The sequence below is a fragment of the Trachypithecus francoisi genome, unplaced genomic scaffold, assembly GCF_009764315.1.
Source record: "Trachypithecus francoisi isolate TF-2019V2 unplaced genomic scaffold, Tfra_2.0 Lachesis_group5, whole genome shotgun sequence".
NCBI lineage: Eukaryota > Metazoa > Chordata > Mammalia > Primates > Cercopithecidae > Trachypithecus > Trachypithecus francoisi.
Genome location: NW_022681470.1, coordinates 130,802,490 through 130,829,538, shown reverse-complemented (window position 1 = coordinate 130,829,538; position 27,049 = coordinate 130,802,490). Strand labels below are relative to the sequence as shown.

Below are 27,049 nucleotides of genomic sequence, written 5' to 3'. Positions count from 1 at the left end.
CCATCTCAGCCTCCCAAGTACTTGGGGCTAAAAGCATGCACCGCCATGCCTGGCTAATTGTATTTTTTTTTGTAGAGAGATTTAGTCATGTTGCCCAGGCTGGTCTTGAATTCCCAAGCTCAAGCGATCCTGTCCCCTTTGGCCTCCCAAAGTGCTAGGATTACAGGCATGAGCCACCGCACCCAGCCGACATCTATGAGTTCTGAGAGAAGAAAACATGACATGTGTTATCAGATGTCTACCAAAGGGAAACAGAGGTAGAAAGAGGTGTCCCTCCAGAGGATTGAGAGCACAGGCGTCGTCTGCTTGTACGGAGCAAGGGACATGGCAGGCACTAAGTCCACATTCCCTGGCACACGGGGTGGTACCCAATGAACACTAGTGCCCCAGTGGTCACTGTTGGGTGCCCCCAGCTGCCTGCTCACCCGGAACCTCAGCAGTAGCAGTCCCCAGAACCTGCTGTTTTCTGATGTAGCTCAGGTGTCTCAGGTCAGCCCAGTGTCCCTGCAAAGCCTATCTGCAGAAGACCTGCTCACCCCTGCTAGTGGGTTCAAGCTGACCCAGCTTGGGGATGCCTCCAACTCCCAAAGTGGTCCTGCAAGTGTGGGGAGGGCTTCATCATGGCTCCACCTGCCCCAGACTGAAATCTGACTTACCTGTCTCTGCTCCTACAGGGTAAGCACACTGAGGGCAGGGTCTATATTTGCCACCTTGGTAATTTTTTTTTTTTTTTTTTTTTTTTGAGACAAAGTATCGCTCTTGTCCCCCAGGCTGGAGTGCAATGGCGCCATCTCGGCTCACCGCAACCTCCAACTCCTGGGTTCAAGCGATTCTCCTGCCTCAGCCTCCTGAGTAGCTGGGATTACAGGAGCCTGCCACCACGCCCGGCTAATTTTTGTGGAGACAAGGTTTCACTAGGTTGGCCAGGCTGGTCTCAAACTCCTATCCTCAGGTGATCCACCCGTCTCACTTCGCAAAGTGCTGGGATTACAGGCGTGAGCCACTGCACCCAGCCTACCCCTTTTGGTATTAATTTATGTATTTATTACTTGGTCCGGGTACAGTGGCTCCAGCCTGTAATCTCAACACTTTGGCAGGCTGAGGCAAGTGGATTGCTTGAGCTTATGAGTCCAAGACCAGCGTGACCAACATGGCGAAATCCCAACTCTACAAAAAATACAAAAATTAGCCAGGTGTGGTGGCATGCCCCTGTAGCCCCAGCTGCAGGGAGGCTGAGGTGGAAGGTTTGCTTGAGCCCCAGAGGTTGAGGCTGCAGTGCACTATGATTGCACTACTGCGTTCTAACCTGAGCAAGAGTGAGGCCCTGTCTCAAAAAAACAAAAATTATTGGCTGGGCAGGGTGGCTCACGCCTGTAATCCCAGCACTCTGGGAGGCCGAGGTGGGTGGATCACGAGGTCAGGAGATGGAGACTATCCTGGCTAACACGGTGAAACCCTGTCTCTACTAAATATAATTAATTAGCTGGGCGTGGTGGCGGGCACCTGTAGTTCCAGCTACTCAGAGGCTGAGGCAGGAGAATGGCGTGAAACCAGGAGGCGGAGCTTGCAATAAGCTGAGATGGTGCCACTGCACTCCAGCCTAGGCGACAGAGCGAGACTCCATCTCAAAAAAAAAAAAGAAAAATTTATGTATTATTTATTTATTTATGCCTTTGGTGCACGCATGTGTGGAACGAGGGCGATCTATGATTACGGGTGAGCAGAAGGAGTCTGAGGTAGGACCCGTCACTTCCCACATGCCCAGCAACCCCAGGGGGAGATGCAAGGACAGCACCAGGAAAAGGGAGGCCTACACTCACCTGTGCTGGTCTGTGCCTTCTGCAACTTCAGAAACTGCTGCAAGAAGCTACCATCGTTGGCAAACTTGTTGGAAACGCAGGAAGAGTTGTGTGTATTTGTGATTCTAGAACCAAGACAGAGGACAGAGAGGGTGAGCTGGCTAGAGAAGTAGTGAGGGCACCAGAGGACAAGGATGAGGCCGTCACCTCGCCCATCACGGTCCCTAACACACCCCAGCACTCTCACCTACAGGGACCCCAAACTAGCCCCCAGAAATTTCAGGAGACTACTGCGAAGTGTGCTCAGCAGGCTTCGGTATGGTAAGCTGGGAACAATCTTGTTCTGATAAGAGCAATACTCCATGTATTATCTCTGCCTGAATATTAACCCTCCAGGTTCAAATGGCCCTCCAACAAGATGGTTCCTGCTCTCTCCGCACAGCACCTGTTCTCCCTTGCTAGTTAATTATCTGGGTTGTTACTGACTCACATCTGTCCTCCTGCTAGACCTTAGAGTTCTCTAAGGCAGGGCCTACAGGTATCTATCTATCTATCTATCTATCTATCTATCTATCTGAAATGGAGTTTCATTCTGTCATCCAGGCTGGAATGCAGTGGCGCTATCTTGGCTCACTGCAACCTCCTCCACTCAGGCTCAAGACACTGTCATGCCTCAGCCTCCCAAGCAGCTGGGATTACAAGCATGTGCCACCACACCTGGCTAATTTTTATATTTTTAGTAGAGATGGGGTTTCGCTATGTTGGCCGGGCTGGTCTCAAACTTCCAACCTCAAGCGATCCTCCCACCTCATCCTCCCAAAGTGTTGGGATTACAAGTGTGAGCCACTGCGCCCGACCTACTTATTTTTAAGAGACAAGGTCTTGCTCTGTTGCCCTGGCTAAAGTGCAGAGTGTAATGCTGTGATAACAGAGACTACAAGCTTGTGCCACCATGCTTGGCTAATTTTTTTATTTTTATTTTTGGCAGAGGTAAGATCTTGCTATGTTGCCCAGGCTGGTCTTGAACTCCTGGCCTCAAGCAATGGTCCTCACCTCAGCCTCCCAAGTCGCTAGGACTAAAGGCATGTGACACTGTTCCTAGCCAATGCCCTTTTTTGACAGGCATGAAGGGCAGCTCTGACAACAGTGTATCAGCTGTGCCCAGCTTTGATTAATATTTAATCAAATTAAATATATTTGATTTAAACATATTTAGGCCCCTGGGTTTGCCTTTGTGTTAACTTGTTAAAAACAGATTTTTTAAAAAGTAAAACGTATACTTTGCAAAAAAAAAAAAAAAAAAGAGGGAGAGGGTGAAGATAAAATATAAAATGCCCTGTGATTCTTCTAGCAAGATTGTTTTGGCTATTTTCTTAGAAATGTGTGTTGCAGGCCGGGCGCGGTGGCTCAAGCCCATAATCCCAGCACTTTGGGAGGCCGAGACGGGCGGATCACGAGGTCAGGAGATCGAGACCATCCTGGCTAACATGGTGAAACCCCGTCTCTACTAAAAACTACAAAAAAAAAAAACTAGCCGGGCGAGGTGGCAGGCGCCTGTAGTCCCAGCTACCCGGGAGGCTGAGGCAGGAGAATGGCGTGAACCCAGGAGGCAGAGCTTGCAGTGAGCTGAGATCCGGCCACTGCACTCCAGCCTGGGCGACAGAGCGAGCCTCCGTCTCAAAAAAAAAAAAAAAAAAGAAATGTGTGTTGCCCGAAGAAATGCTTGCAGACCCCAGCTCTGAGCTGCAGGCCCACATGGGTAAAGAAACACAGGCTTTGGCTAAGCACAGTGGCCCATCCCTATAATCCCAGCTACTCAGGAGACTGAGGCAGGAGAATCATTTGAGCACAGGAGTTTGAGGCTGCAGTGACATATGATCATGCCACTGCACTTCAGCCTGGGCAACAGAGTGAGATCGTGTTTCTTTAAAAAAAAAAAAAAAAAAAAAGTATTTAATAGAGGCTCATTATGGAAAAAATGGAAATGTAGAAAAACTGAAATAAGTCTGGGCAACATGGAGAAAACCCCATCTCTACGAACAGTACAAAAAATTAGCTGGGTGTGGTGGCATGTGCCTATAGTCCCAGCACTCCAGAGGATCACCAGAGCCCAGGAGGTCAAGGCTGAAGTGGGCCGCAATCATGCCACTGTACTCCAGCCTGGGTGACGAAGTAAGACCATTTCAAAAAAACTAAAAAGAAAGGAAAAACTGAAACACAGAAAGGAATGGGAAAACCCAACAAAGTCTACTTACTTTGCAACAGCCACCATTAACACTGCTATATATCTTTATTTTGCTCTCTAAATTAGAAGTCAGAGGAAATAAGGCTGTGATCACAGCGCTCTACTTCTTCCATTTCCTACTATAGCACACCATCCTGCTCCAATCTCAAATTCCTCACATACGCTGCTTTTTAAATCCACATGACGTTCCACCATATGGATGTACCAATGGTGCTAAAAGCTCATGGAGTCCACAGGGCTAGCCTTTTTCCTTTAAAAAGGAAAAAGGAATAATGTTTAGTTCATTAGAACTAAAATAACCTAAATAAATCAACAAGGGGCAATGGTTAAATAAATGACAGGCCATCCACAAGGAAGATGTGGCAGCCCTGAAAAGTTGAAATTTTAGACAAGCAATCACATACAATGCTAAAGGAAAAACAAAAGGGCAAGATATAAAACTGTATCTACAGTGTGGTTCTACTTACCTCGAAATACATTTGAATTAAAAATTGTTAGAAAGGAGGGGTGCGGTACCTCACACCTGTAATCCCAGCACTTCAGGAGGCCAAGGCAGGCGGATCACCTGTGGTCAGGAGTTCAAGACCAGCCTGGCCAACATGACAAAAACCCGTCTCTACTAAAAATACAAAAAATTAGCCGGGTATGGTAGCGGGCCCCTGTAATCCCAGTCACTTGGGAGGCTGAGACAGGAGAATCACTTGAACCCAGGAAGCGAATGTTGCAGTGGGCCAAGATCGTGCTACTGCACTCCAGCCTGGACGATAGAGTTAGACTTCATCTCAAATAATAAAAAAAAAATTGTTAGACAAACACATCGGGCCAGGAGCAGTGGCTCACACCTGTAATCCTAATGCTTTGGGAGGCCAAGGTAGGAGGATCACTTGCACTCAGAAGTTTGAAACCAGCCTGGGCAACATAGTGAGACCCCATCTCCATACAAAATTCAAAAATTAGCTGGGCATGGCAGTGGACATCTGTAGTCCCAGTTACTCAAGGGGCTGAGGTGGGAGGATAGCTTGAGTCCAGGAATTCAAGGCTGCAGTGAGCTATGATGGTGCCACCGCACTGCAGCCTGGGTGACAGAGTGAGATCCTGCCTCTGAAATAAAACAGGCCCAGTGCGGTGGCTCATGGTTGTAATCCCAGCACTTTGGGAGGCAGAGGCGCATAGATCACCTGAGGCCAGGAGTCCAAGACCAGCCTGGTCAACATGGTGAAACCCCGCCTCTATTAAAATCCAAAAACTGGCCAGGTTCAGTGGCTTATGCCTGTAATCCTAGCACTCTGCGAGGCCGAGGTGGGAGGATCAACCTGAGGCCAGGAGTTCAAGACCAGCCTGGCCAACATGGTGAAACCCCATCTCTACTAAAATACAAAAAATAGCCGGGCATGACGGTGGGTTCCTGTAATCCCAGCTACTTGGGAGGCTAAGCAGGAGAATCGCTTGAGCCCAAGAGGCGGAGGTCGCAGTAAGCCGAGATCACAGCACTGCACTCAAGCCTAGACAGCTAAGTGAGACTCTGTCTCAAAACAAACAAACAAACAAAAAAATAGCCGTGCATGGTGGTGCACACTGGTAATCCCAGCTACTCGAGCGGTTGAACAGGAGAATCACTTGAACCCAACAGATGGAGATTGTAGTGAGCTGAGATGGCACCACTACACTCCAGTCTTTGTGACAGAGCAAGACTCATCTCAAAAATAAATAAATAAATAAAATACACTCAACCAGTGCTTATCTCTGGGTTGCAGAGTTACAAGTGACTTTGGTTTTTTGTTTACCTCTCCTCTACTTCCTGGATTTCCTACCATGTACATGAGTTACCTTTAAAGTTTAAAAAAAAGAGTAGAAGTAATTTTATATGAAAGAGGAGGTTCAACGTTGACACTAAACAACCAGGACATTCTGGGCACCCCTCAGTTCCCGGGCCTGCCCCCATACTGACACCCTGAGAACTTCACTCAGGAGGGACCAGGAAGAGATGGGGACAAGGAAAGACAAGAAATCACATTCAGGCTGCAGAGTACAGCAAAAGGCTCCTACCTGAAAACCACTGGTAACAAATACTGGGAGACAAAAATGCTGGTTCTTGGCCAGGCACAGTAGCTCACGCCTGTAATCCCAGCACTTTGTGAGGCCAAGACGGGCGGATCACCTGAGGTCAGGAGTTTGAGACCAGCCTGACCAACATGGAGAAACCCAGTCTCTACTAAAAATACTAAATTAGCCAGGTGTGGCGGCGCATGCCTGTAATCCCAGCTACCTGGGAGGCTGAGGCAGGAGAATCACTTGAACCTGGGAGGAAGAGGTTGTGGTGAGCTGAGATTGCACCACTGCACTCCAGCCTGGGCAACAAAAAGAAAAGAAAAAAGAAAACGCAAGAGCTGCTGGGTGCAGTGGCTCACACCTGTAATCCCTTTGGGAGGCCAAGGTGGGAGGATCACTTGAGTCTAAGAGATCGGGACCAACCTGGGCAACATAACAAGACCTCATCTCTACAAAAAATAGAAAAAAATTAGCCAGGCATGGTGGCATGTGCCTGTGGTCCCAGCTACTTGGGAGGCTGAGGCAGGAGAACTGCTAAAGCCCAGAAGTTCAAGGCTTCAGTGAGCCATGATCCCACCACTGCACTCCAGTCTGGGTGACAGAACAAAACCCCGTCTCAAAGAAAAAAAAAAAGAAAAGGAAAGGCTAGAACTGGGACAAGGCCTTGGGGAAGGTTGACACACACTATATTCCAGACCGCAGAGGAAGGGGCCTGCATCTCAGATTATCAACCTCCAGCCTGAAAATCTTGGATCTGGTCATCCTCATCACAACACCAACCCTTGATCAAAACCCTTGGTGCCATCAGTGTTTCTCAGGACAGGCAAGAGGAAACCGTTGCTGAGCTACCATCCACCTCCCATCCACTAAGGGACAGGCCCTTTGGTACAGCAGCTCAGGCTGGCCCTCCACATATGGGCTCTCTCCCCTTTCTGCTCTCTGCTGGGCAAGCCTTTCTCTGCTTCCTCAGTGTCCGGCTCCACCTGGGCTTTCAGGATGCAAAGCTTCTCTGTGGCCTTACTGTGGCCACGGGGCCTGGGAACACACTGCCTCGTGTTATCTTCCAGGAGCTCTGGGGTGGCCGTATCCCTTTGCTAGTAGTTTGTGACTCCATAAGGGCAGAGCTTTTTTTTTTTTTTTTTTTGAGACAGTCTCACTCTGTGGCCCAGGGTGGTGTGCAGTGGCACGATCTCAACTCACTCTAACTTCTGCCTCCCAGATCTCAGAGATTCTTGTGCCTCAGCCTCCTGAGCAGCTGGGACCACAGGCAAGTACCACAATGCCCAGCTAATTTTTTGTATTTTTTAGTAGAGGTGGGGTTTCACTATGTTGGCACATCTGGTCTCAAACTCCTGGCCTCTAGTGATCCTCTGCCTCAGCCTACCCAAGTGCTAGGATTACAGGTGTGAGACAGCACATCTGGACTCAAGGCAGAGATCTTTACTCTGTTATACCCCTGCCCTCTGCACCACAGCTGGCTGACAGTAAGTAACTGCTGAGTGGATGAGCTGGCAGGCTGTCCTCTGGGCTCCCACATATTCCTCATTTCTCTCTTGCCACAGTGAGCCTCCCAAGGACATCTGGGTCATTCCTTGGATCATCAGGCTATGGCTGGGTGCAAGCACATGCTGACTGCCCTCACAAGCCAAACTCTGTGCTGGTGACCCTCAAAGATTCCCATCCAGGCCCCATTCAGGCCCCAGGAGGCACTTACTCGCCAGGATGTGGGGGCTGAGGGCTGGCCACCTGATTCTGCTTGGCTTTCTGTTCCATTTTGGCTTCAATTTCCCGTTTCTTCTGAGCGATGAGCTCTTCCTGGTGAAGGATGTTCATGTTCATTTTTCCAGATTTAGGGGGAGCAACCCCAAACCACCGGTTAGCCTTTCCTGGGAAGGGAAAAGGAGTACGTCAGAAATCACCTTCACTCCATAACACCCCAAGAAGCTGTGACAGGCCAGAGAGCAACTGATGTTCAGATTAATTTATACATTTATTGGTTCATTTATTTAGCAAACACTTACAGAGAGAGAGAGAGAGCAGGTCTCTGCCCACGTGAGACTCGCTTTGGGCTGGGAAGACAATAGACCCATAACAAAAAAGTAACTTTCAGGCCAGCGTGGAGGCTCACGCCTGCAATCCCAGCACTTTGGGAGGCAAGGGCAGGTGGATCACCTGAGGTCAGGAGATCGAGACCAGCCTGGCCAACATGGTGAAACCCTGTCTCTACTAAAAATACAAAAATTAGCTGGGCATGGTGACCTGTGCCCGTAACCCCAGCTACTAGGGAGGCCGAGGCAGGAGAATTGCTTGAACCAGGGAGGCAAAGGTTGCAGTGAGCTGAGATGGTGCCACTGCACTCTAGCCTGGCAACAGAGCAAGACTCCATCTCAAAAAAAAAAAAAAAAGGCCGGGCGCGGTGGCTCAAGCCTGTAATCCCAGCACTTTGGGAGGCCGAGACGGGCGGATCACAAGGTCAGGAGATCGAGACCATCCTGGCTAACACGGTGAAACTCCGTCTCTACTAAAAATACAAAAACTAGCCGGGCGAGGTGGCGGCGCCTGTAGTCCCAGCTACTCGGGAGGCTGAGGCAGGAGAATGGCATAAACCCGGGAGGTGGAGCTTGCAGTGAGCTGAGATCCGGCCACTGCACTCCAGTCCGGGCAACAGAGCGAGACTCCGCCTCAAAAAAAAAAAAAAAAAAAGTAACTGCACAATATTGTAAGAGCTCTGCTGGAAACCAAAAATGGTGAAAGATAGTAACAGGAGAGTACATATGCAGGTAGGGCAACCAGAAAATAAATACTAGAGGAAGAGACATTTAAACCAGAAAAAAACAAATAAGAAGCCAGTATCGTGAAAAGCCAAAAGGGAGATGATCTGGGCACAAGGAGCATATGCGAAAGCTCAGGGCAGAAAGAAGCCTGGTACATCCAAGGAGCAGCATGGTCAGAGGAGCCTGCTCCAAGGACAGAGAGAGGTAGGGTATGTCAGAGCATCGGTGATTTTAATTTTAATTTTAATTTTTTTTTGAGATGGAGTCTCGCTCTGTTGCCCAGGCTGGAGTGCAGTTGCATGATCTCTGCTCACTGCAAGCTCTGCCTCCCGGGTTCCCGCCATTCTCCTGACTCAGCCTCCTGAGTAGCTGGGACTACAGGCGCCCGCCACCATGTCCGGCTAATTTTTTGTATTTTTTTTTTTTTTTTTTTTTTTTTTTTTTACTAGAGATGGAGTTTCACCGTGTTAGCCAGGATGGTCTCGATCTCCTGATCTCGTGATCTGCCCACCTTGGCCTCCCAAAGTGTTGGATTACAGGCGTGAGCCACTGCGTCTGGCCCTGTGCTTTATTATAAGGGCTTTGGGGAGTGATGGAGAAGCACAAGATGAAGAATGACAAGATTAATTGGGTCTTTTTCTGAAACAGAGTCCGGCTCTGTTTCCCAGGCTGGAGTGCAGTGGTGTGATCTCAGCTCACTGCAGCCTCCGCCTCCCCGGCTCAAGCAATCCTCCCACCTCAACCTCCTGAATAGCTGGGATTACAGGCATGCACCACCTCACTTGGCTAATTTTTAAATTTTTTCATAGAGATGAGGTCTTGCTATAGTGCCCAGGCTGGTCTCAACATTCTTTCCACCTTGGCCTCCCAAAGTGTTGGATTACAGGCGTGAGCCACTGCGTCTGGCCCTGTGCTTTATTATAAGGGCTTTGGGGAGTGATGGAGAAGCACAAGATGAAGAATGACAAGATTAATTGGGTCTTTTTCTGAAACAGAGTCCGGCTCTGTTTCCCAGGCTGGAGTGCAGTGGTGTGATCTCAGCTCACTGCAGCCTCCGCCTCCCCGGCTCAAGCAATCCTCCCACCTCAACCTCCTGAATAGCTGGGATTACAGGCATGCACCACCTCACTTGGCTAATTTTTAAATTTTTTCATAGAGATGAGGTCTTGCTATAGTGCCCAGGCTGGTCTCAAACATTCTTTCCACCTTGGCCTCCCAAAGTGAAGGGATTTACAGGCATGAGCCACTGTGCACCAGTGGCTTTTTTTTTTTTTTGAGGTAGAGTCTTACTCTGTCAGCCAATATGGAGTGCAGTGGCCCCATCGTGGCTCACTGCAACCTCCACCTCCCAGGTTCAAGCGATTCTCCTGCCTCAGCCTCCCGAGTAGCTGGGATTACAGGCGTTCACCACCACGCCTGGCAAATTTTTATATTTTCAGTAGAGTTAGAGTTTCTCCATGTTGTCCAGGCTGGTCTCGCACTCCTGTCGTCAAGGGAGCCTCCCATTTAAATCTCTCAAAGTGCTGGGATTACAGGCATGACCCACCGAACCCAGACTTCTTTTTTTTTTTTGAGATGAACTCTTGCTCTTTTCCCCCAGGCTAGAGTGCCATGGCACAATCTCGGCTCACTGCAACCTCCACCTCTAGAGTTCCAGCGATTCTCCTGCCTCAGCCTCCCGAGTAGCTGGGATTACAGGCATCTGCCACCATGCTTGTCTAATTTTTTTGTATTTTTAGTAGAGATGGGATTTCACCGTGTTGGCCCGGCTGGTCTCAAACTTCTGACCTCAAGTGATCCACCTGCCTCGGCCTCCCAAAGTGCTGGGATTACAGGCATGAGCCACAGCACCCGGTCGCCCTTTTTTTTTTTGAGACAGGGTCTCACTGAGTTGCCCAGGCCAGACTGCAGTTGCATGATCACAGCTCACTGCATCCTCAAACTCCCAGGCTCTAGAGATTCTCCCACCTCAGCACCTGAGTACCTGGGACACTCCACCAGGCCTAGCTATTTATTTTATTTTTTTGTAGAGACAGGTTCTTGCTATGTTGCCCAGGCTAGTCTTGAACTCCTGTCCTCAAGGGAGCCTCCCATTTAAGCCTCCCAAAGTGCTGAGATTTTAGGTGTGGCTCACCACACCTGGCCAATAGCCACAGGGTCTTTTTATTTTCATCCTGGCTACTAGGTAATCATTCCGGCCAGAGAATCCATAGGCAACAAGACCAGGGAGGCTAACTGGCTCCAAGCAACAGACAATGATGTCTTCAGACAAGGGTGATAGCATTGAGACAGGGAAGACACCTCAGAGGTTCCCCATGGGACTCAGAATAAAATCCAAATTTTAGAAGTCTGAGCTGAGCACGGTGACTCACACCTGTAATCCCAGCACTTTGGGAGGCTGAAGCAGGGAAATCACTTGAAGTCAGGAGTTTGAGACCAGCCTAGCCAACAAGGTGAAACCCCGTCTCTACTAAAAATACAAAAAAAAAAAAATTGGCCAGGGGCGGTGGCGGGCACCTATAATCCCAGCTACTCAGGAGGCTGAGGCAGGAGAATGGCTTGAATCCGGGAGGTAGAAGTTGCAGTGAGCCGACATCGTGCCACTGCACTTCAGCCTGGGAGACAGAACGAACTCCGCTTCAGAAAAAAAGAAAAAAAGAATTCTAAAAGGCCATTTTCAAGGCCCTGCCAGATGGTTCCCCTCCCTTCTTCATCCTTGACATTCTTCAAAAGGACAAGCCCATCCTACCAGGGCCTCTGCATTTACTGGGCCCCCTCTGTGTGGAAGGCTCCACCCTCCAGGGATTCCCAGAGCTGGCATTCACTGTCTCAACTGAAATGTCTTCTACTTAAAAGCGCCCTTCCTTGGGCCAGGTGTGGTGGCTCACACCTTGACGTAATCCCAGCACTTTAAGAGGCTGAGGTGGGAGGATCGCTTGAGCCTAGGAGTTCCAGACCTGCATGGGAAACGTGGCAACACAAAAAAAATACACAAATTCGCTGTGTGTGGTGGCAAGCACCTGTGGTCCCAGCTACTTGGGAGGCTGAGGTGGGAGGATCACCTGAACCCAGGGAGCCAGAGTGAGCCGTGATTGTGCTACTGCGCTACAGCCTGGGCAACAAAGTGAGACCCTGTCAAAAAAAAGAAAGAAAGAAAGAAAAAGAAAGAAAGAAAGGAAGGAAAGAAAAGAAAGGAAAGAAAAGAAAAGAAAGGAAGGAAAGAAAAGAAAGAAAGAAAGAAAGGTTTTTCCTGACTACCCTGTATCAGTAGCCTACAGTCTCCACCTCACATCATACGTAAGTCTTCGTAATATTTTCTCATTAATGCACTGACTCCCCAGTAGAAAGCAACTTCCAGGAAAGTAGGGCCCTGTTTCGGTCACCGCTGCAGGCGTAGCGCCTAGCACAGTGCCTGGCACACAGTGAGCACGCCCTAAGTATATGCTGATGGATAAATGCATTCTATTCTGGGAAAGTAGAAAGGCCAAGGTTTGCAGCAAAGTGAGGGTCAAAAGACGCGGGAAAGTGTGTCAAGGGAGCCTCAAAGCACTTCGGAAAAGCAGCTTTTTCAGAAAGCGGGACACAGGCCAGAGGGCAGCTGCTACGAAAAGAGGGGTGCAGGGACAGCCCAAGGTTGCCGCTGTATTGGGGAACGGAGGTTGGAGCAGCCCTGAAGGCGGCTGTTTCGGAAACGGGAGGCAGGGCTGAGCCGGGTGGCGGCCTCTACGGAGATCCGTGCGTCCTCAGCAAACCAGGCGGGGGCGGCCAGCAACCCGGGTCTGGGGTCTCGAGAAACCAAGAGGTGCAGAAGCCGAAGCTTTGGGCTGCCCCGGGCTGAAGCGAGGGCTCCACGGGTCGCAGCAAGACGGACCCGAGGAGTAAGGGGAGACACCTAGCCCCAGGGACCCAGGCAAGAGCCTGAGGGGAGGCGGGGGCTGTTACCTGCAACATCCCGGTTGTCCATCTTGAGACTCATCCAATCCCACAATGCTCCGGCACCACTTAAGTGGCCCTGTTATAGTGTGCATCGCCTGATGGGAGATGTAGTCCGCCTCGGTCAGACTCTCCCTACCACTGCGTGGACGACTGGGTTTTTTACCTCCAGAAACGAAAGCCTCATCCTATCGGCGATGCCTAAGTCCCAGTCATGATAACCAGACGGCGTCGCCCTTTCTACACCTTCCCGGAGCGGCGGTCATCTCAAATACAAACTACATGTTCCAGGATGCTTTGGGCGGCAGATCTCGCGGAAGCCGCGAGAGAGCCCGGCCCCGCCTCGTGCGCCTGCTTCCGCCTCCCTGTGGCGGCGGCTTGTTGTTGTGGAGGCCAAAATGGCGGCTCAGGCGGCGGCGGCGGCCCAGGCGGCGGCGGCCCAGGCTGCGCAGGCCGAGGCGGCCGACTCTTGGTACCTGGCGCTTCTGGGCTTCGCTGAGCACTTCCGCACTTCCAGCCCGCCCAAAATCCGCCTGTGCGTGCACTGCCTGCAGGCCGTGTTCCCCTTCAAGCCGCCCCAGCGCATCGAGGCCCGTACACACCTGCAACTGGGCTCCGTTCTCTATCACCACACCAAGAACAGCGAGCAGGCGCGCAGCCACCTGGAGAAGGCGGTGAGCGCGGGCCGGGCCGCGAGGGAGGAGTCGCGGGCTCCTTGCAAGACCTGGGCTGACGGGTCGCGACCGCGACGGGCGGGGGCCGCTCCTCGGCGACCTGAGGGCGCGACCTCCGTCAAAGCCACAGGACCCCCGCCCGCCTCTGCCGGACCCCAAAGCTACCAGCCTCTCAGGGGACACGAAGGCCTCGCCCCCCACGCCTTATTTCCCGTCTCTGATGACAGGGCTCCAGGAGCCCCGTCACTTTAGTCTGAAAGTTGGGAGCAACAGGATCCGCAAATCGTCTGGTTTTCAGGAGGATCCCACCTGTTGGTGGCGATGGGGACATCACAGGGTCCTGAAGTTACTAGCTCATCCTGATTCAGCTTCGGGAGCATCAGCCCCAAACGCTTCCACCTAAAGTGACTTGGGGTAGGGGTTGGCGGAGGCGAGACTCCTGGCATTCCCCCGGGAATCAGAAGTCTGGTCTCAGGAACCTGGAAGGGCATCCTCCTCCTTGGACGTGGAAGTTTGGTACTCGTGGTTTCTGGAGGGTCTCGTGCACCCATCAATAATGCCTGGTGTCAAACGAGGGAAGCTGAGACCCAGAGTCTGGAGTTGGTCATTTGAGGTCTATGAGGAGGAGAAACAGGGGTTCTGGATTCCAGGACCCGCTTTTCAGTTTCATTATTAGGGGATTTCGCAGCTCCTACTTTTTCTGCATCCACTGGGTTCTACCATCTACTAGTCCGTCCTCTTCTGAGTGAGTCCCTCCCCTGACCCAACCTGACTTGTGTCATCTTGGTGCCTCAAAGAATGCGGGAGAGTGGCTGTCATTCTGCCCTTTGGTAAGCTTTCTTTCCTTTTTTTTTTTTTTTGAGACGGAGTCTCACTCTGTCACTCAGGCTGGAGTGCAGTGGCACGGTCTCGGCTCACTGCAACCTCCACCTCCCAAATTCACGCCATTCTCCTGCCTCAGCCTCCAGAGTAACTGGGACTCACCCTCAGCTAGTAACAAGTTGCCTTGAGGAACAGATCAAATCTTTGTTTAGCAGACTGAAAAGTTGGAAGGAGATTTTATTTTATTTATTTGTTTATTTTGAGAGGGAATTTCGCTCTTGTTGCCCAGGCTGTAGCGCAATGGCAGGATCTCAGCTCACTGCAACCTCTGTCTCCCGGGTTCAAGTGATTCTTCTGCTTCAGGCTCCAGAATAGCTGAGATTACAGGCTCCCGCCACCACATCCAGCTAATTTTTTTTTTTTTTTTTTTGAGACGAAGTCTTGCTCTGTCACCCAGGCTGAAGTGCAGTGGCGTGACCTCGGCCCACTGCAACCTCTGCCTCCTGGGTTCGAGTGACTCTTCTGCCTCAGCCTCCCAAGTAGCTGGGACTACAGGTGTGCGCCACCACGCCTGGCTAATTTTTGTATTTTTGGTAGAGATGGGGTTTCACAATATTGGCCAGGCTGGTCTTGAACTCCTGACCTTGTGATCCACTTGCCTTGGCCTCCCAAAGTGCTGAGATGGCAGACATGAGCCATTGCGCCCAGCCCTAGATGATTTTTTTTCTTTTCTTTTTTTTTTTTTTTTGAGACGGAGTCTCGCTCTGTCACCAGGCTGGAGTGTGGTGGTGCAGTCTTGGCTCACTGCAACTTCTTACGGGTTCAAGCGATTCTGCTGCCTCAGCCTCCCGAGTAGCTGGGATTACAGGCATATGCCACCTCATCTGACTAATTTTTGTATTTTTAGTAGAGATGGAGTTTCACCATTTAGTCAGGCTGGTTTTGAACTCCTGACCTCAAGTGAACCGCCCATCTTGTCCTCCCAAATTGCTAGGATTACAGGTGTAAGCCACCACATCTGGCCAGGTTTGTTTGTTTGTTTGTTTGTTTTGAGACAGGGTCTCACTCTGTCACCCAGGCTGGTGTGCACTGGCGTGATCTCAGCTCACTGCAGCCTTGACCTCCTGGGCTCAAGCAGTCCTCCCATCTCAGCCTCCTGAGTAGCTGGGACCACAGGTATGCACTACCACACCCAGCTAATTTTTGTGTTTTTTGTAAAGACAAGGTCTTGAACTCCTGAGCTCAAGCCATCCACCTGCTTCAGCCTCCCAAAGTGCTGGAACCACAGGCTTGAGCCATTGTGCCCAGCCTGGAAGGTGACTTTAGTCCTCACTTGATCAACTGCCTTGTTTCAGAAGGGAGGCATTATATGCCCAGAGAGATAAAGTGATTTGCCCAAGGCTGCACAACAAGTTATTGACAAAACTGAGCCCAAACTCCAGCTCAGTGATAACCAGGTTACATGCCAAGATCATTATTGTTTTGGTGAAGTTTTTTTTTCTTTGATTCATTCAACAGATATTTGTTCAGCTCATGCAGGCTGCCAAGCCCTATTTTTGGTGCTGGGGGATCAGCAATGGCTGTAATAGTTTCTGCTCATGTAAGCCTAGGTTTTCGTGAGGAAGACAAATGATAAGCATATAATAAGAGGTGAGGCAGTGATGGAAGAACCATGAGAAGTGGACCAGGGAGAAGGGATGGAGTTGACGTGGAGCTATTTTTGGCAGAGGTAGTGAGAGAGTCTCTATTTGTGGGAGTGACATTTGAGCAGAGGCCTGAATGGGTGGGGCAGGGAGCCTGGAGAACCACTCAGGGGATCAGGTTGATTTCAAGGAGTGCCCAAGCTGTCAGGGACTGGCAGATGGTATCAGGGTCTCTCCAGGGTCATGATGAGGCTGAGATCAAATGAGGCACCAGGCTTTATTGACTGGGAGGGGTCTGGTGGCCCAGCATCTCCAGTGGATGTTTGGTTCTGAAACTCTCCTTTCTCTCCATGAACAACTCCCACCGCCCGCCTTACCTTGTCTCCCAGGGCTGTTCAGCCTGTTTCTGGCAGTGGCTAATAGTCACTGTGTGTACCGTCGTATTTCGCCACTCATACCTGTCTAGGAGAAGCAGTCATGCTGCAAATTGCTCGCTTTACCACTTGGGTTTTGGACCCATAATTTAAACCCTTCTTGTGAAGTGCCTTTGCTCTGTTTAATGGAACTTTGAATCTTGAAGCGTCTTCCGCTGAGCCACATGGTGCCCTCTGTAGCTCACACCAACTTTATGCCTGGGAATCCCGTTCTTTTTGTCAGTTACATCCCAACTGAGAATTTTTCCAGCTTTTAGTTAAAGTGATATTTTCTATACTGGTTTCCTTCCACCAACATTTGCGAATTCTTTTTGTGTTACAACTTAAGTGTGCTTTCTTTCATCTTCATTCTTTATTAATTGCTCATTTTTTCCCAATCAGGGAGCTATCAACTTTTATTCTTTCCTTCCCCTGAGCTACTTAATAAAGAATCATGATATGTTATCTTCTTCAAAGTGGTTTGCTGGGCCGGGCGCGGTGGCTCACGCCTGTAATCCCAGCACTTTGGGAGGCCGAGGCAGGCGGATCACGAGGTCAGGAGATCGAGACCATCCTGGCTAACATGGTGAAACCCCATCTCTACTAAAAATGCAAAAAATTAGCCGGGTGTGGTGGCGGACACCTGTAGTCCCAGCTGCTAGGGAGGCTGAGGCAGGAGAATGGTGTGAACCCGGGAGGCAGATCTTGCAGTGAGCCGAGATCGTGCCACTGCACTCCAGCCTGGGCAGCAGAGCGAGACTCCACACACACGAAAAAAGAAGTGGTTTGCTGGTTTCTAGTTCTGAAAAGCAAATGGCTGAAGAGATTCCAGTATCTTCTCGGAGAGACAACCCAGTGTAACAGTATTTTGCAGTATTTTATGACTTTTCTCCTTGCTCATTCTTTCTGCTGTTCTTTTCATTTTTATTGTTACTTTTATTTTATTTATTTATTTATTTATTTATTTTATTTATTTATTTAGACAGAGCCTGGTCCAGCTCTGTCACCCAGGCTCTGGAGTGCAATGGCGCAGTCTTGGCTCACTGCAACCTCCACCTCGTGGGTTCAAGCGAGTCTCCTGCCTCAGCCTTCCGAGCAACCGGGATTACAGGCACCCACCACCACGTCCAGCTAATTTTTGTATTTTTAGTAAAGATGGGGTTTCACCATGTTGGTCAGGCTGGCCTCGAACTCCTAATGTCAGGTGATCCACCTGCCTTGGCCTCCCAAAGTGCTGGGATTACAGGCGTGAACCACCATGCCCAGCCTGTTTTATTTTTTGTTTTTTTGAGAATGAGTTTTGCTCCTATTACCCAGGCTGGAGTACAGTGGCGTGATTTCGGCTCACTGCAAACTCCACCTCCTGGGTTCAAACGATTCTCCTACCACAGCCTCCTGAGTAGCTAGGATTACAGGCATGTGCCACCATGCCCGGCTAATTTTATATTTTAGTAGAGATGAGGTTTCATCATGTTGCTCAGGCTGGTCTCGAAATCCTGACCTCAGGTGATCTGCCCACCTCAGCCTCCCAAAGTGCTGGGATTACAGGCTTGAGCCACTGCGCCCAGCCTTATTTTTATTTTTTTGAGACAGAGTCTCACTCTGTCGCCCAGGCTAGAGTGCAGTTGGTACAGCCTCAGCTCACTGTAACCTCTACCTCCCAGGTTCAAGTGATTCTTGTGCCTCAGCCTCATGAGTAGCTGGGATTACAGGCATGAGCCACCATGCCCAGCTAATTTTTGTATTTTTGGTAGAGACAGAGTTTCACCACGTTGGCCAGGCTGGTCTCAAAGTGACCTGAAATGATCCACCCGCCTTGGCCTCCGAAAGTGCTGGGATTACAGGCGTGCCACCACACCCAGCATCTCTCTGTTCTTCTTTACTGAACTAATTTCTCTAACATAAGTGCTTAGGTAAAACCTATTATTGGGTCGGGTGCAGTGGCTCACGCCTATAATCCCAGCACTTTGGGAGGCCGAGGCGGGCAGATCACAAGGTCAGGAGATCAAAACCATCCTGGCCAACGTGGAGAAACCCCGTCTCTACTAAAATACAAAAAATTAGCCAGGTGTGGTGGTGCACGCCTGTAATCCCAGCCACTTGGGAGGCTGAGGCAGGGGAATTCCTTGAACCCAGGAGGTGGGGGTTGCAGTGAGCTGAGATCACGCCACTGCACTCCAGCCTGGCAACAGAGCAAGACTCTGTCCCCCACCCAAAAAAAAAAACTTATTGACCACTGAACTCAGTGCTACATCTAGCTTTCCTATTGTTTTCACCGTCTTTTGCTTTCTCTCAGAGACCCCAGCTTCCTTGGTCATCGCATTTTTATTTAAGGTTATTTTTCTTGTATCTGCTTCTGTCAATTTCTAATGGTCTCCTGAACTGTGGTTTTTTTTTTTTTTTCTTTTTTTTTTTTTGAGACAGAGTCTCACTCTGCCCAGGCTGGAGTGCAATGGCACGATCTCGAATTTTTGTAACCTCCGCCCTCTGGGTTCAAATGATCCTCCCACCTCAGCCTCCTGAGTAGCTGGGACTATAGGTGTGTGTCACCACGCCTGGCCCTCAACTGTATTTAAGTCATCTAGAAAGACATACAATATACTTACTTGTCTGTTTCATCAAGTCAACTAACTTTGAAAGAATCATCCATTAAATGTCCCCATCAGGCCTAGTGTGGTGGCTCACACCTGCAATCCCGACTTTGTGAGGCCAAAGTGGGCAGATTGCTTAAGCCCAGGAGTTCAAGACCAGCTTGGGCAACATAGCAAAACCCTATTATATATATACACACACACACACACAAATTAACCGGGCCTGGTGGCACATGACTGTGGTCCCAGCTACTGAGGAGGCTAAGGCAAGACGATTACTTGATCCCAGAAAGTTGAGGCTACAGTGAGCTGTGATTGTGCCACTGCATTCCACCCTGGACAACAGACCAAGACCCTGTCTCAAAACTTTAAAAAAAAATCCCCATCAGAGTTAAGGAGGGTGTGTCTTCCTTTCCTTAGCAGCTTTTTAAAAATTTAATTGTATTTATTTTTATATTTTCTATAGAGCTAGGGTCTCACTATGTTGCCCAGGCTGGTCTTAAACTCTGGGTCTCAAGCAGTTACCTGCCTCGGCCTCCTGAAGTGCTAGAATTACAGGTGTGAGCCACCACACACAGCCTTCCCAGCAACTTTTTTTTTTTGAGACGGTATCTTGCTCTTTGGCCCAGGCCGTACTGCAGTGGCACTATCTCAGCTCACTGCAAGCTCCGCCTCCCAGGTTCACACCGTTTTTCTGCCTCAGCCTCCCTAGTAGCTGGGACTGCAGGCACCCGCTACCGCACGCAGCTAATTTTTTGTGTTTTTAGTAGAGATGGGGTTTTACTGTGTTAGTCAGGATGGTCTCCATCTCCTGACCTCGTGATCTGCCCGCCTCAGCCTCCCAAAGTGTTGGAATTACAGGCGTGAGCCACTGCGCCTTTTTTTTTTTTTTACATGGACTCTCACTCTGTTGCCTAGGCTGGAGCGCAGTGGCGCAGTCTCAGCTCATTAAAACCTCCGCCTCTCAGGTTCAGGCTATTCTCCTGCCTCAGCCTCTGAAGCAACTGGGATTACATGTGCCCACCACCATGCCAGGCTAATTTTTTCTACTTTTATTAGAGATGGGTTTTCACCATGTTGGCCACGCTGGTCTCGAACTCCTCAGCAGCGTTTTGGGGGTCATAGTAGTTGGTGTCTCAGTGACTCTTGCCTCTGTAGGGCCTCAGAACACCTGCCGGCCACCTTGTTCCCTGGGTCTGCTCAGCAGATCCTGGAGCTGTTACAGTGCATGGCAGGACACTTTACCTGAAAGCCTTCCTTCTCTGAGTATGGTTTTGGCAGTGACGTGGTGTGTTTTGGCTACTCTGGGACTCCCCTAAGTAAATGGTTGATGACTATAAGCGTTGTCCCTTTACTTAGAAATTTCTTGCCTAGAGAATTCACAGTGACCATCCTGGGCACTACCCTGCCTCTACAAAAAATTTGAAAATTAGTGGGCCTGTGGTGGCTCACACCTGTAGTCCCAGCTACTTGGGAAGCTGAGGCGTGAGGATGACTTCAGCCCAGAAGGTTGAGGCATCAGTGAGCTGTGTTCCTGCCACTGCAGTCCAGTCTGGGTGACAGAGACCCTGTCTCAAAAAAAAAAAAAAGATTTTTGCAATGCCATTTGCACAGATTCTGCCGGGTTGTGTTCTTCTGTATTTTGCTTTCCTCTTGTTCTCTCTCTTCTTGCTGTACACCCATCCCTGTGAGTTTTCAGTCTTCTCCTCTCTTCCAGGTCTTATGGCTTTTGTCTTATTTTCCCACCTGTCTTTTAAGCAGACAGATCCCTCTTGATCATTTGGACGTCTGCTGTTGAATCAAGAGAATGTACCTGCATATCCCTTTCCCCCTTAACTTTCTTACTTTTGATCTCAGTCCCCTTTATCCCTTGGTCTGGGAAGTGCATCATCATTCTTAGGTTTTCCTGATTTGAAAGCCACCCAGGACTAAATGCCACCTGTCTGGAAGAACTTACTATTTTCTGTAATTCAGGCAGTCATTCTTTGAACAGTGGTGTTTTCTGACTGCGTATGCCATGCGTGCTTTCTCTGTGTCAGTGCCATGCATGCTTTATCTGTGGTTGGACCAGGGCTGCTTTTTAATGGTGGTTTTGCTCATCTGATTTAGAAAGCAGCTCCAAACTGTGCTGGTCAGATCCTTAATTCTGCATCCAGGTTTAGCCTGAGCATCTATGGTTCACCTTCTCAGCAAGTGATTAAATGCTTCCTTTTGTTTTAAGACCCAGTAGGGCTCGGTCTGAGCCTGTCCTCATCAGGCCCAGCGTGAGCAGTTCTTTCATGCTTCAGGATCACAACTGTGTCCGCTAAATTCCATATCCCGTCTGCAGGGAGCAGAGACTTGTACAGAGCTGGCCGTTAAAACAGTTTCATGAAGTGATCTGTGCTTCCTCCTGTTTTTGTTTCTATTTCCTTCCCTGTCATTCTGAGTCACCTCTGACTTCAGGATGTGAAATCTGTTTAGGAACCATCACCTCATGGTTCTACCAGCTGGTCCCTTCCTCTCCCATCCCAGTTCTTCTACTTACTGATTGCCAGTTACTGTAGTATCATTGGCACCTTCTACATGCCAGGCCCTGCATTGGTGCTTCACAGAGCAAGGTCTCCCTGGATCCTCAACAAATTAACAGGGTAAGGCCCACCTCAGACTCACCTGTGGTGACACCCAGCCACTGCAGGAAAATGTGCTTAGGCACAGTCACACAGCAGCAAGAGGCCAGAGAAGTTGCTAAATGCTGTGCTTCCATCCCAGAGGAGTTGCAAGCAACAGGGTAGTTAAAAAAAAAACAACTGAATTTGGGCCAGGCGTGGTGGCTCATGCCTCTTATCCCAGCACTTCGGGAGGCGAAGGCGGGAGGATCACTTGATCCCAGGAGTTTGAGACCAGCCTGGGCAGCATAGTAAGACCCTGTCTCTACAAAAAAAAAAAAAAATTAGCCACACATACTTATAGTCCCAGCTACTTGGGAGGCTGAAGCAGGAGGAGCGCTTGAGCCTAGGAGTTCAAGGTTACAGTGACCCATGATTGCACCACCACATTCCAGCCTGGGTGACAAAAACCCTGTCTTTTTAGTTTTTTTATTTTTAATTTTTTTATTTTTTGAGATAAAGTCTCACTCTGTCACCCAGGCTGGAGTGCATTGGCACGATGTCAGCTCCCTGCAACCTCTGCTTCCTGGGCTTATGTGGTTCTTTTGCCTCAGCCTCTGGAGTAGCTGATATGACAGGCACACACCACCATGCCCAGCTAATTTTTGCATATTTTGTAGAGATGGGGTTTTGCCATGTTGCCCAGGTTGGTCTCAAACTTCTGAGCTCAAGCAGTCCACCTGTCTTGGCCTCCCGAAGTGCTGGGATTACAGGCGTGAGCCACTGCTCCCAGCCAGCCCTGTCTCTTATAAAAACAAAACAACAATAGGCCAGGCATAGTGGCTCATGCCTGTAATCCTAGCACTTTGGGAGGCTGAGGCGGTAGTATCTCCTGAGCCCAGGAGTTTGAGACCAGCATAGTTTAAGACCATGCTGGTCTCAAACTCATTAGATTTCTAAATCTCATTTAGATTTTGTGGAGATAGCGAGACCCCCATTTCTACAAAAAAGTAAAAAAATTAGTTGGGCCTGCCAGGCGCCGTGGCTCATGCCTGTGATCCCAGCACTTTGGGAAGCCAAGGCGGGTGCATCACCAGAGGTCAGGAGTTCGAGACCAGACTGACCAACATAGAGAAACCCCGTCTGTACCAAAAATACAAAATTAGCCGGGCGTGGTGGCGCATGCCCTGTAATCCCAGCTACTCGGGAGGCTGAGGCAGGAGAATCTCTTAAACCAGGATCCGGAGGTTGCTGTGAGCCAAGATTGCACCATTGCACTCCAGCCTGGGCAATAAGAGCGAAACTCTGTCTCAAAAAAACAAAAAAAAAAATTAGAGGCCAGTCGCAGTGGCTCACGCCTGTAATTCCAGCACTTTGGGAGGCCAAGGCTGAGGCCAGTGGATCACGAGGTCAGGAGATCGAGACTATCCTGGCTAACACGGTGAAACCCTGTCTCTACTAAAAATACAAAAACATTAGACGGGCATGATGGCAGACGCCTGTAGTCCCAGCTACTCGGGAGGCTGAGGCAGGAGAATGACGTGAACCCAGGAGGCGGAGCTTGCAGTGAGCCGAGATTGTGCCACTGCACTCCAGCCTGGGCAACAGAGCTAGACTCCATCTCAAAAAGAAAAAAAAAAATTAGTAGGACCTGGTGACATGCACCTGTAGTCCCAGCTACTTGAGAGACCGAGCCAGGAGGATCTCTTGAGCCCAGGAGTTTGAGGTTGCAGTGAGGACCACCGCACTCCTCCTGGGTGACAGAGGGAGACCATATCTAAAAACTACAACCAAAAGAAAACCCTTTTTTTTTTTAATAAAAAGTTACTTTGGTTTTAAGGAATAAGAAGCCTTGAAACACTCAGCCCTGAACTGAATCCTCCAGGCACCAGAGCTGTGCTGGTCTGGGCCCTTCCACCCCACTTGAAACCTGTTGGCCCTGTAGCAACCCTCTCTTGCTTTCCCTGAGAACCCTAAGGTGACCCCAGGGGCTGCTGATGGAGACATTCACCTCCTTGCCCTGCTCCCTGCAGCCTCTCACTTTGGTTGCTTTGCCATCAAGGAAAGAAACATAAAAGCTGCTTTTTAGCATTACAAAGTTAAAAAAAAAAAAAAAAGAAATACTGCCTGGGCACGGTGGTCATGCCTGTAATCCCAGCACTTTGGGAGGCCGAGACGGGCGGATCACGAGGTCAAGAGATCGAGACCATCCTGGCTAACACAGTGAAACCCCGTCTCTACTAAAAAATACAAAAAATTAGCCGGGCGAGGTGGCGGGCGCCTGTAGTCCCAGCTACTCGGGAGGCTGAGGCAGGAGAATGGCGTAAACCCGGGGGGTGGAGCTTTCAGTGAGCTGAGATCCAGCCACAGCACTCCAGCCTGGGCGACAGAGCGAGACTCTGTCTCAAAAAAAAAAAAAAAAATCACGTAGATGAGGTAGCAACCTCGGGTAAGGCATTCTACATCCTTAATTTGTGAGTTGGATATATTTTTCCGATTTCCAAATATATGCTAAAAGTCATACAGAGGGCTGGTTGAGGCGGCTCACAACAGTAATCCCAGTGCTTTGGAAAGCTGAGATGGGAGATGGGAGGATCACTTGAACCCAGAAGTTCAAGACCAGCCTGTGCATCATAGCAAGACCTTCCCTGTCTCTACCAAAAAAAAAAAAAAAGTCTAACAAAGATACAAAAGTGAAGTCATTTAGTAGGTGTCAGATTAATGGCCCTGGGGAAGTGACAGGCTCGCCCTGACACCAGGCCCATCCTGCCCCTCAGGAGTGTATGTCCTCATGCAGAGAGATCCAAGTGTCACTGATGTCGCAATGAAGAAGTAGTGGCATTTAAAGACGGAAAATCCCATGCCATTTAGGGCTTTGTGTCTGAAAGGCATACCGTTCTGTGGCCATTTGCACTACACAGAAGCCCTCACTTTCCTCTAATGAACTCTGCTCATTATCCAAGTGGATAAAGCCATTGTTCGTTCAGCAGATGTTTCCCGAACACCTACTGGATGTCAGCCTGCTGCAAGCATTGCGGCCACAACTTTAAGGTCAGTCATCATGGGGCTTTTTTTCCTGAGTCAGGTTCTTGCCTTGTTGCCCAGGCTGGAGTGTAGCAGTGCGATCATAGCTCACTGCAGCCCCAAACTCCTGGGCTCAAGTGATCCTCCCACCTCAGCCTCCCAAGTAACTGGCACTACAGCATGCATCACCAAGCCTGGCTGATTTTTTTTTTTTTAAAGAGAAAGACAGGATCTTGCTATGTTGCCCAGGCTGGTCACAAAAAGAGGGGCTTTATCTAATGTCGTCTGTATGTATTTAAAGTGGGCAATAAAGATACCTGGGAAATGGATGTTAAAAACCCTAAGATGTAATTTCTCAAGTGCCTTAGAGCATTGCTAACTCACAGTGGATCCACACCTTGAACCCAGTCCTCTGGCTCCCAGTCAGCACTCCTGACACCCACTGATGCTAGTGGACAAGGCCTTCCACAAGCCTTTGGGCATGTTACTTCCCAGTTCACCAGTGTTCACTGAGAGCCTCACCTTCCTCAGGGGAAATGGGATCCTCTCTGTCTAGCCCTCGCGTGGACGGACGGAGCTGGCAGAGAGGCGAGCCCGTTAGCAGCAGGCATATCTGGCTTGCAAAGAAGAGATGTCTCGGCCAGCCACGGTGGCTCACGCCTGTAATCCCAGTACTTTGGGAGGCCAAGGCGAGCGGATCACCTGAGGTCGGGAGTTTGAGACCAGCCTGACCAACATAGAGAAACCCCGTCTCTACTGAAAATACAACAATTAGCCGGGCATGGTGGCACATGCCTGTAATCCCAGCTACTTGGGAGGTTGAGGCAAGAGAATCACTTGAACCTGGGAAGTGGAGGTTGCGGTGAGCCGAGATCATCCCATTGCATTCCAGCGTGGGCAACAAGAGCGAAACTCCATCTCAAAAAAAAAAAAAGAAGAAGAGGAGATGTCCATGGGGTCAGGAGAAATGAGGTCCAGTCCAACTGTGTGCTGAATAGATTGATGTTAGCCATGGCCCCAAACGGGGAAGGGACACAAAGCTGTTGCTGGCCAAAAAAAAAGAAAAGCTGTTGCTATGAGGAGACATTGTTGGACCCACACAGGCCTGAGCTCGGTGGCATAGGCCAAAGCTTTGTAGAAGGGGGTGCAGTGTTCTGAGGCATGAAGTGACTGGACATATCCTCTTGAAGTCTACCCGCCACGGACGTGCCTGTGTGGGCTGTCGTCAGCTCCGGGGAGAGCATCCCATGGCCACAGACTGGAAAGGAAAGCTTGTCCGCCCAAAGGAGGGTGAGGGAATTCACCTGTTGACTGGTCATCTTGCTTACCTCTGCTGGGATGCAGTGACACACAGAAATGAGGCCAGCTTTGTCACAGGTGCCAGGCTCAGCTGTAGATGCCAGGTTTGCACCTTACTTACCCAGGCTGGGGCTGCTGTTTGTGCGTGGCAGTGCTCTCTGTCCTCCCTGAACTATGTCTGAAGAGCTTCCCTTTGCTAGCCCCATGGTGCCCGGATCACAGAATCACCAAATCTCAGGGTTCAGGGAGACCTCAGCCCGGCTCTAGTACAGCTCCTTTGTCACGGCCCCCTCTCTCCTGTGTGATTGCCCATGCCTTCCAGTTGGTGGCCTTCCAGAGCTTCTCGTCTTGACCCGGCTTCTCAGCAGCTTCTGTGGAAAAAAGCCCCCAACTTCGGCTTCTCTCTCACATCACACACGTTCCCACTGTCCCCACACACAGCCTCTGGCTGAGGCACCTCGCCTCTGGGGCCGCACTTCTGATGGCAGGTGCTGGCCCCACCACTCTGAGGACCCCAAGCCCCTCCTGTCTCTGCCACAAGAGGGGACCACAGGAGGCAGATGCTTGGGCTGGCAGAGGGCCTGTGATCTGGGCTCCTGCATGTGGGTGCGTGTGTGTCAGGAGCCCGGGGCTTGGGCTCTCTCCCACAGCTGTCCTCCTGGCCCCACTGTGTCTTGGCAGTAGCTGCTCTCCATGCAGCTCTGTGCTTTCCCAGCGCCTGTGACATTCCCAGCTGCTGCTCATCCTTGCCCTAGAGATCTCCAGCCCCAAGGCTGTGGATCTCCGGGCCTCACTGGCTCCTCCGCGCTCCCTTCGTGAATTTTCTGCTGCATCCAGAATGGTCTGAAACTCCCATCTGGTCAGGTGGTTTCATTTCCCAGCCCTGACTGAGTCAGCCTCCAGGGGCGACACCAGGGCATTCTGACCCTCAGCCAGGTGTGGCCGCTGTTGCCTCATGAGTGGCAGAGACCTTCGGGCTTCAGCCTCACCCTCCTGGCCCTCTGCCTTTTTCATGCTCTCTTCAGTGCCTGGAGCACCTCCTGCTCCCCCTTTGCCTAGAGAACTGGCCCCTCACTTCCCATACTTTGCCACACATGCTGCCCTGCCCCGTGCGGTCCTCCCACAGAGCGTGATGAGTTAGGGTCTTCTACTCTGCTCCAGATCCACCTTCCAGCAACACCAAGGCTCTTGTCAG

The 27,049-nt window shown here is 50.2% G+C and overlaps 2 protein-coding genes across 4 annotated transcripts in view; one reads left to right on the top strand and one right to left on the bottom strand.

The window, feature by feature from the left end:
- Window positions 1-13,183, bottom strand: part of SUGP1 (SURP and G-patch domain containing 1) — a 44,888-nt gene extending 31,705 nt beyond the window's left edge. The window contains exons 1-3 of the mRNA XM_033200356.1: window positions 12,810-13,183; window positions 7,808-7,979; window positions 1,821-1,924 (exon numbers count right to left, since the gene is read on the bottom strand). Coding sequence (XP_033056247.1) covers window positions 1,821-1,924; window positions 7,808-7,979; window positions 12,810-12,843 — 310 coding nt within the window. The 5' untranslated portion in view covers window positions 12,844-13,183. The remainder of the gene's footprint in view (window positions 1-1,820; window positions 1,925-7,807; window positions 7,980-12,809) is intronic.
- The window catches only part of MAU2 (MAU2 sister chromatid cohesion factor), a 38,802-nt gene continuing 24,778 nt past the window's right edge, over window positions 13,026-27,049 (top strand). For 2 of the 3 annotated variants that reach the window (XM_033200371.1, XM_033200370.1), the window contains exon 1: window positions 13,026-13,474. In XM_033200371.1, the coding sequence (XP_033056262.1) occupies window positions 13,199-13,474 (276 nt within the window). In that variant the 5' untranslated portion in view covers window positions 13,026-13,198. Of the gene's footprint in view, window positions 13,475-25,435; window positions 25,959-27,049 lie in introns of those variants that run through there. The other variant, XM_033200372.1, reaches the window with a different exon arrangement.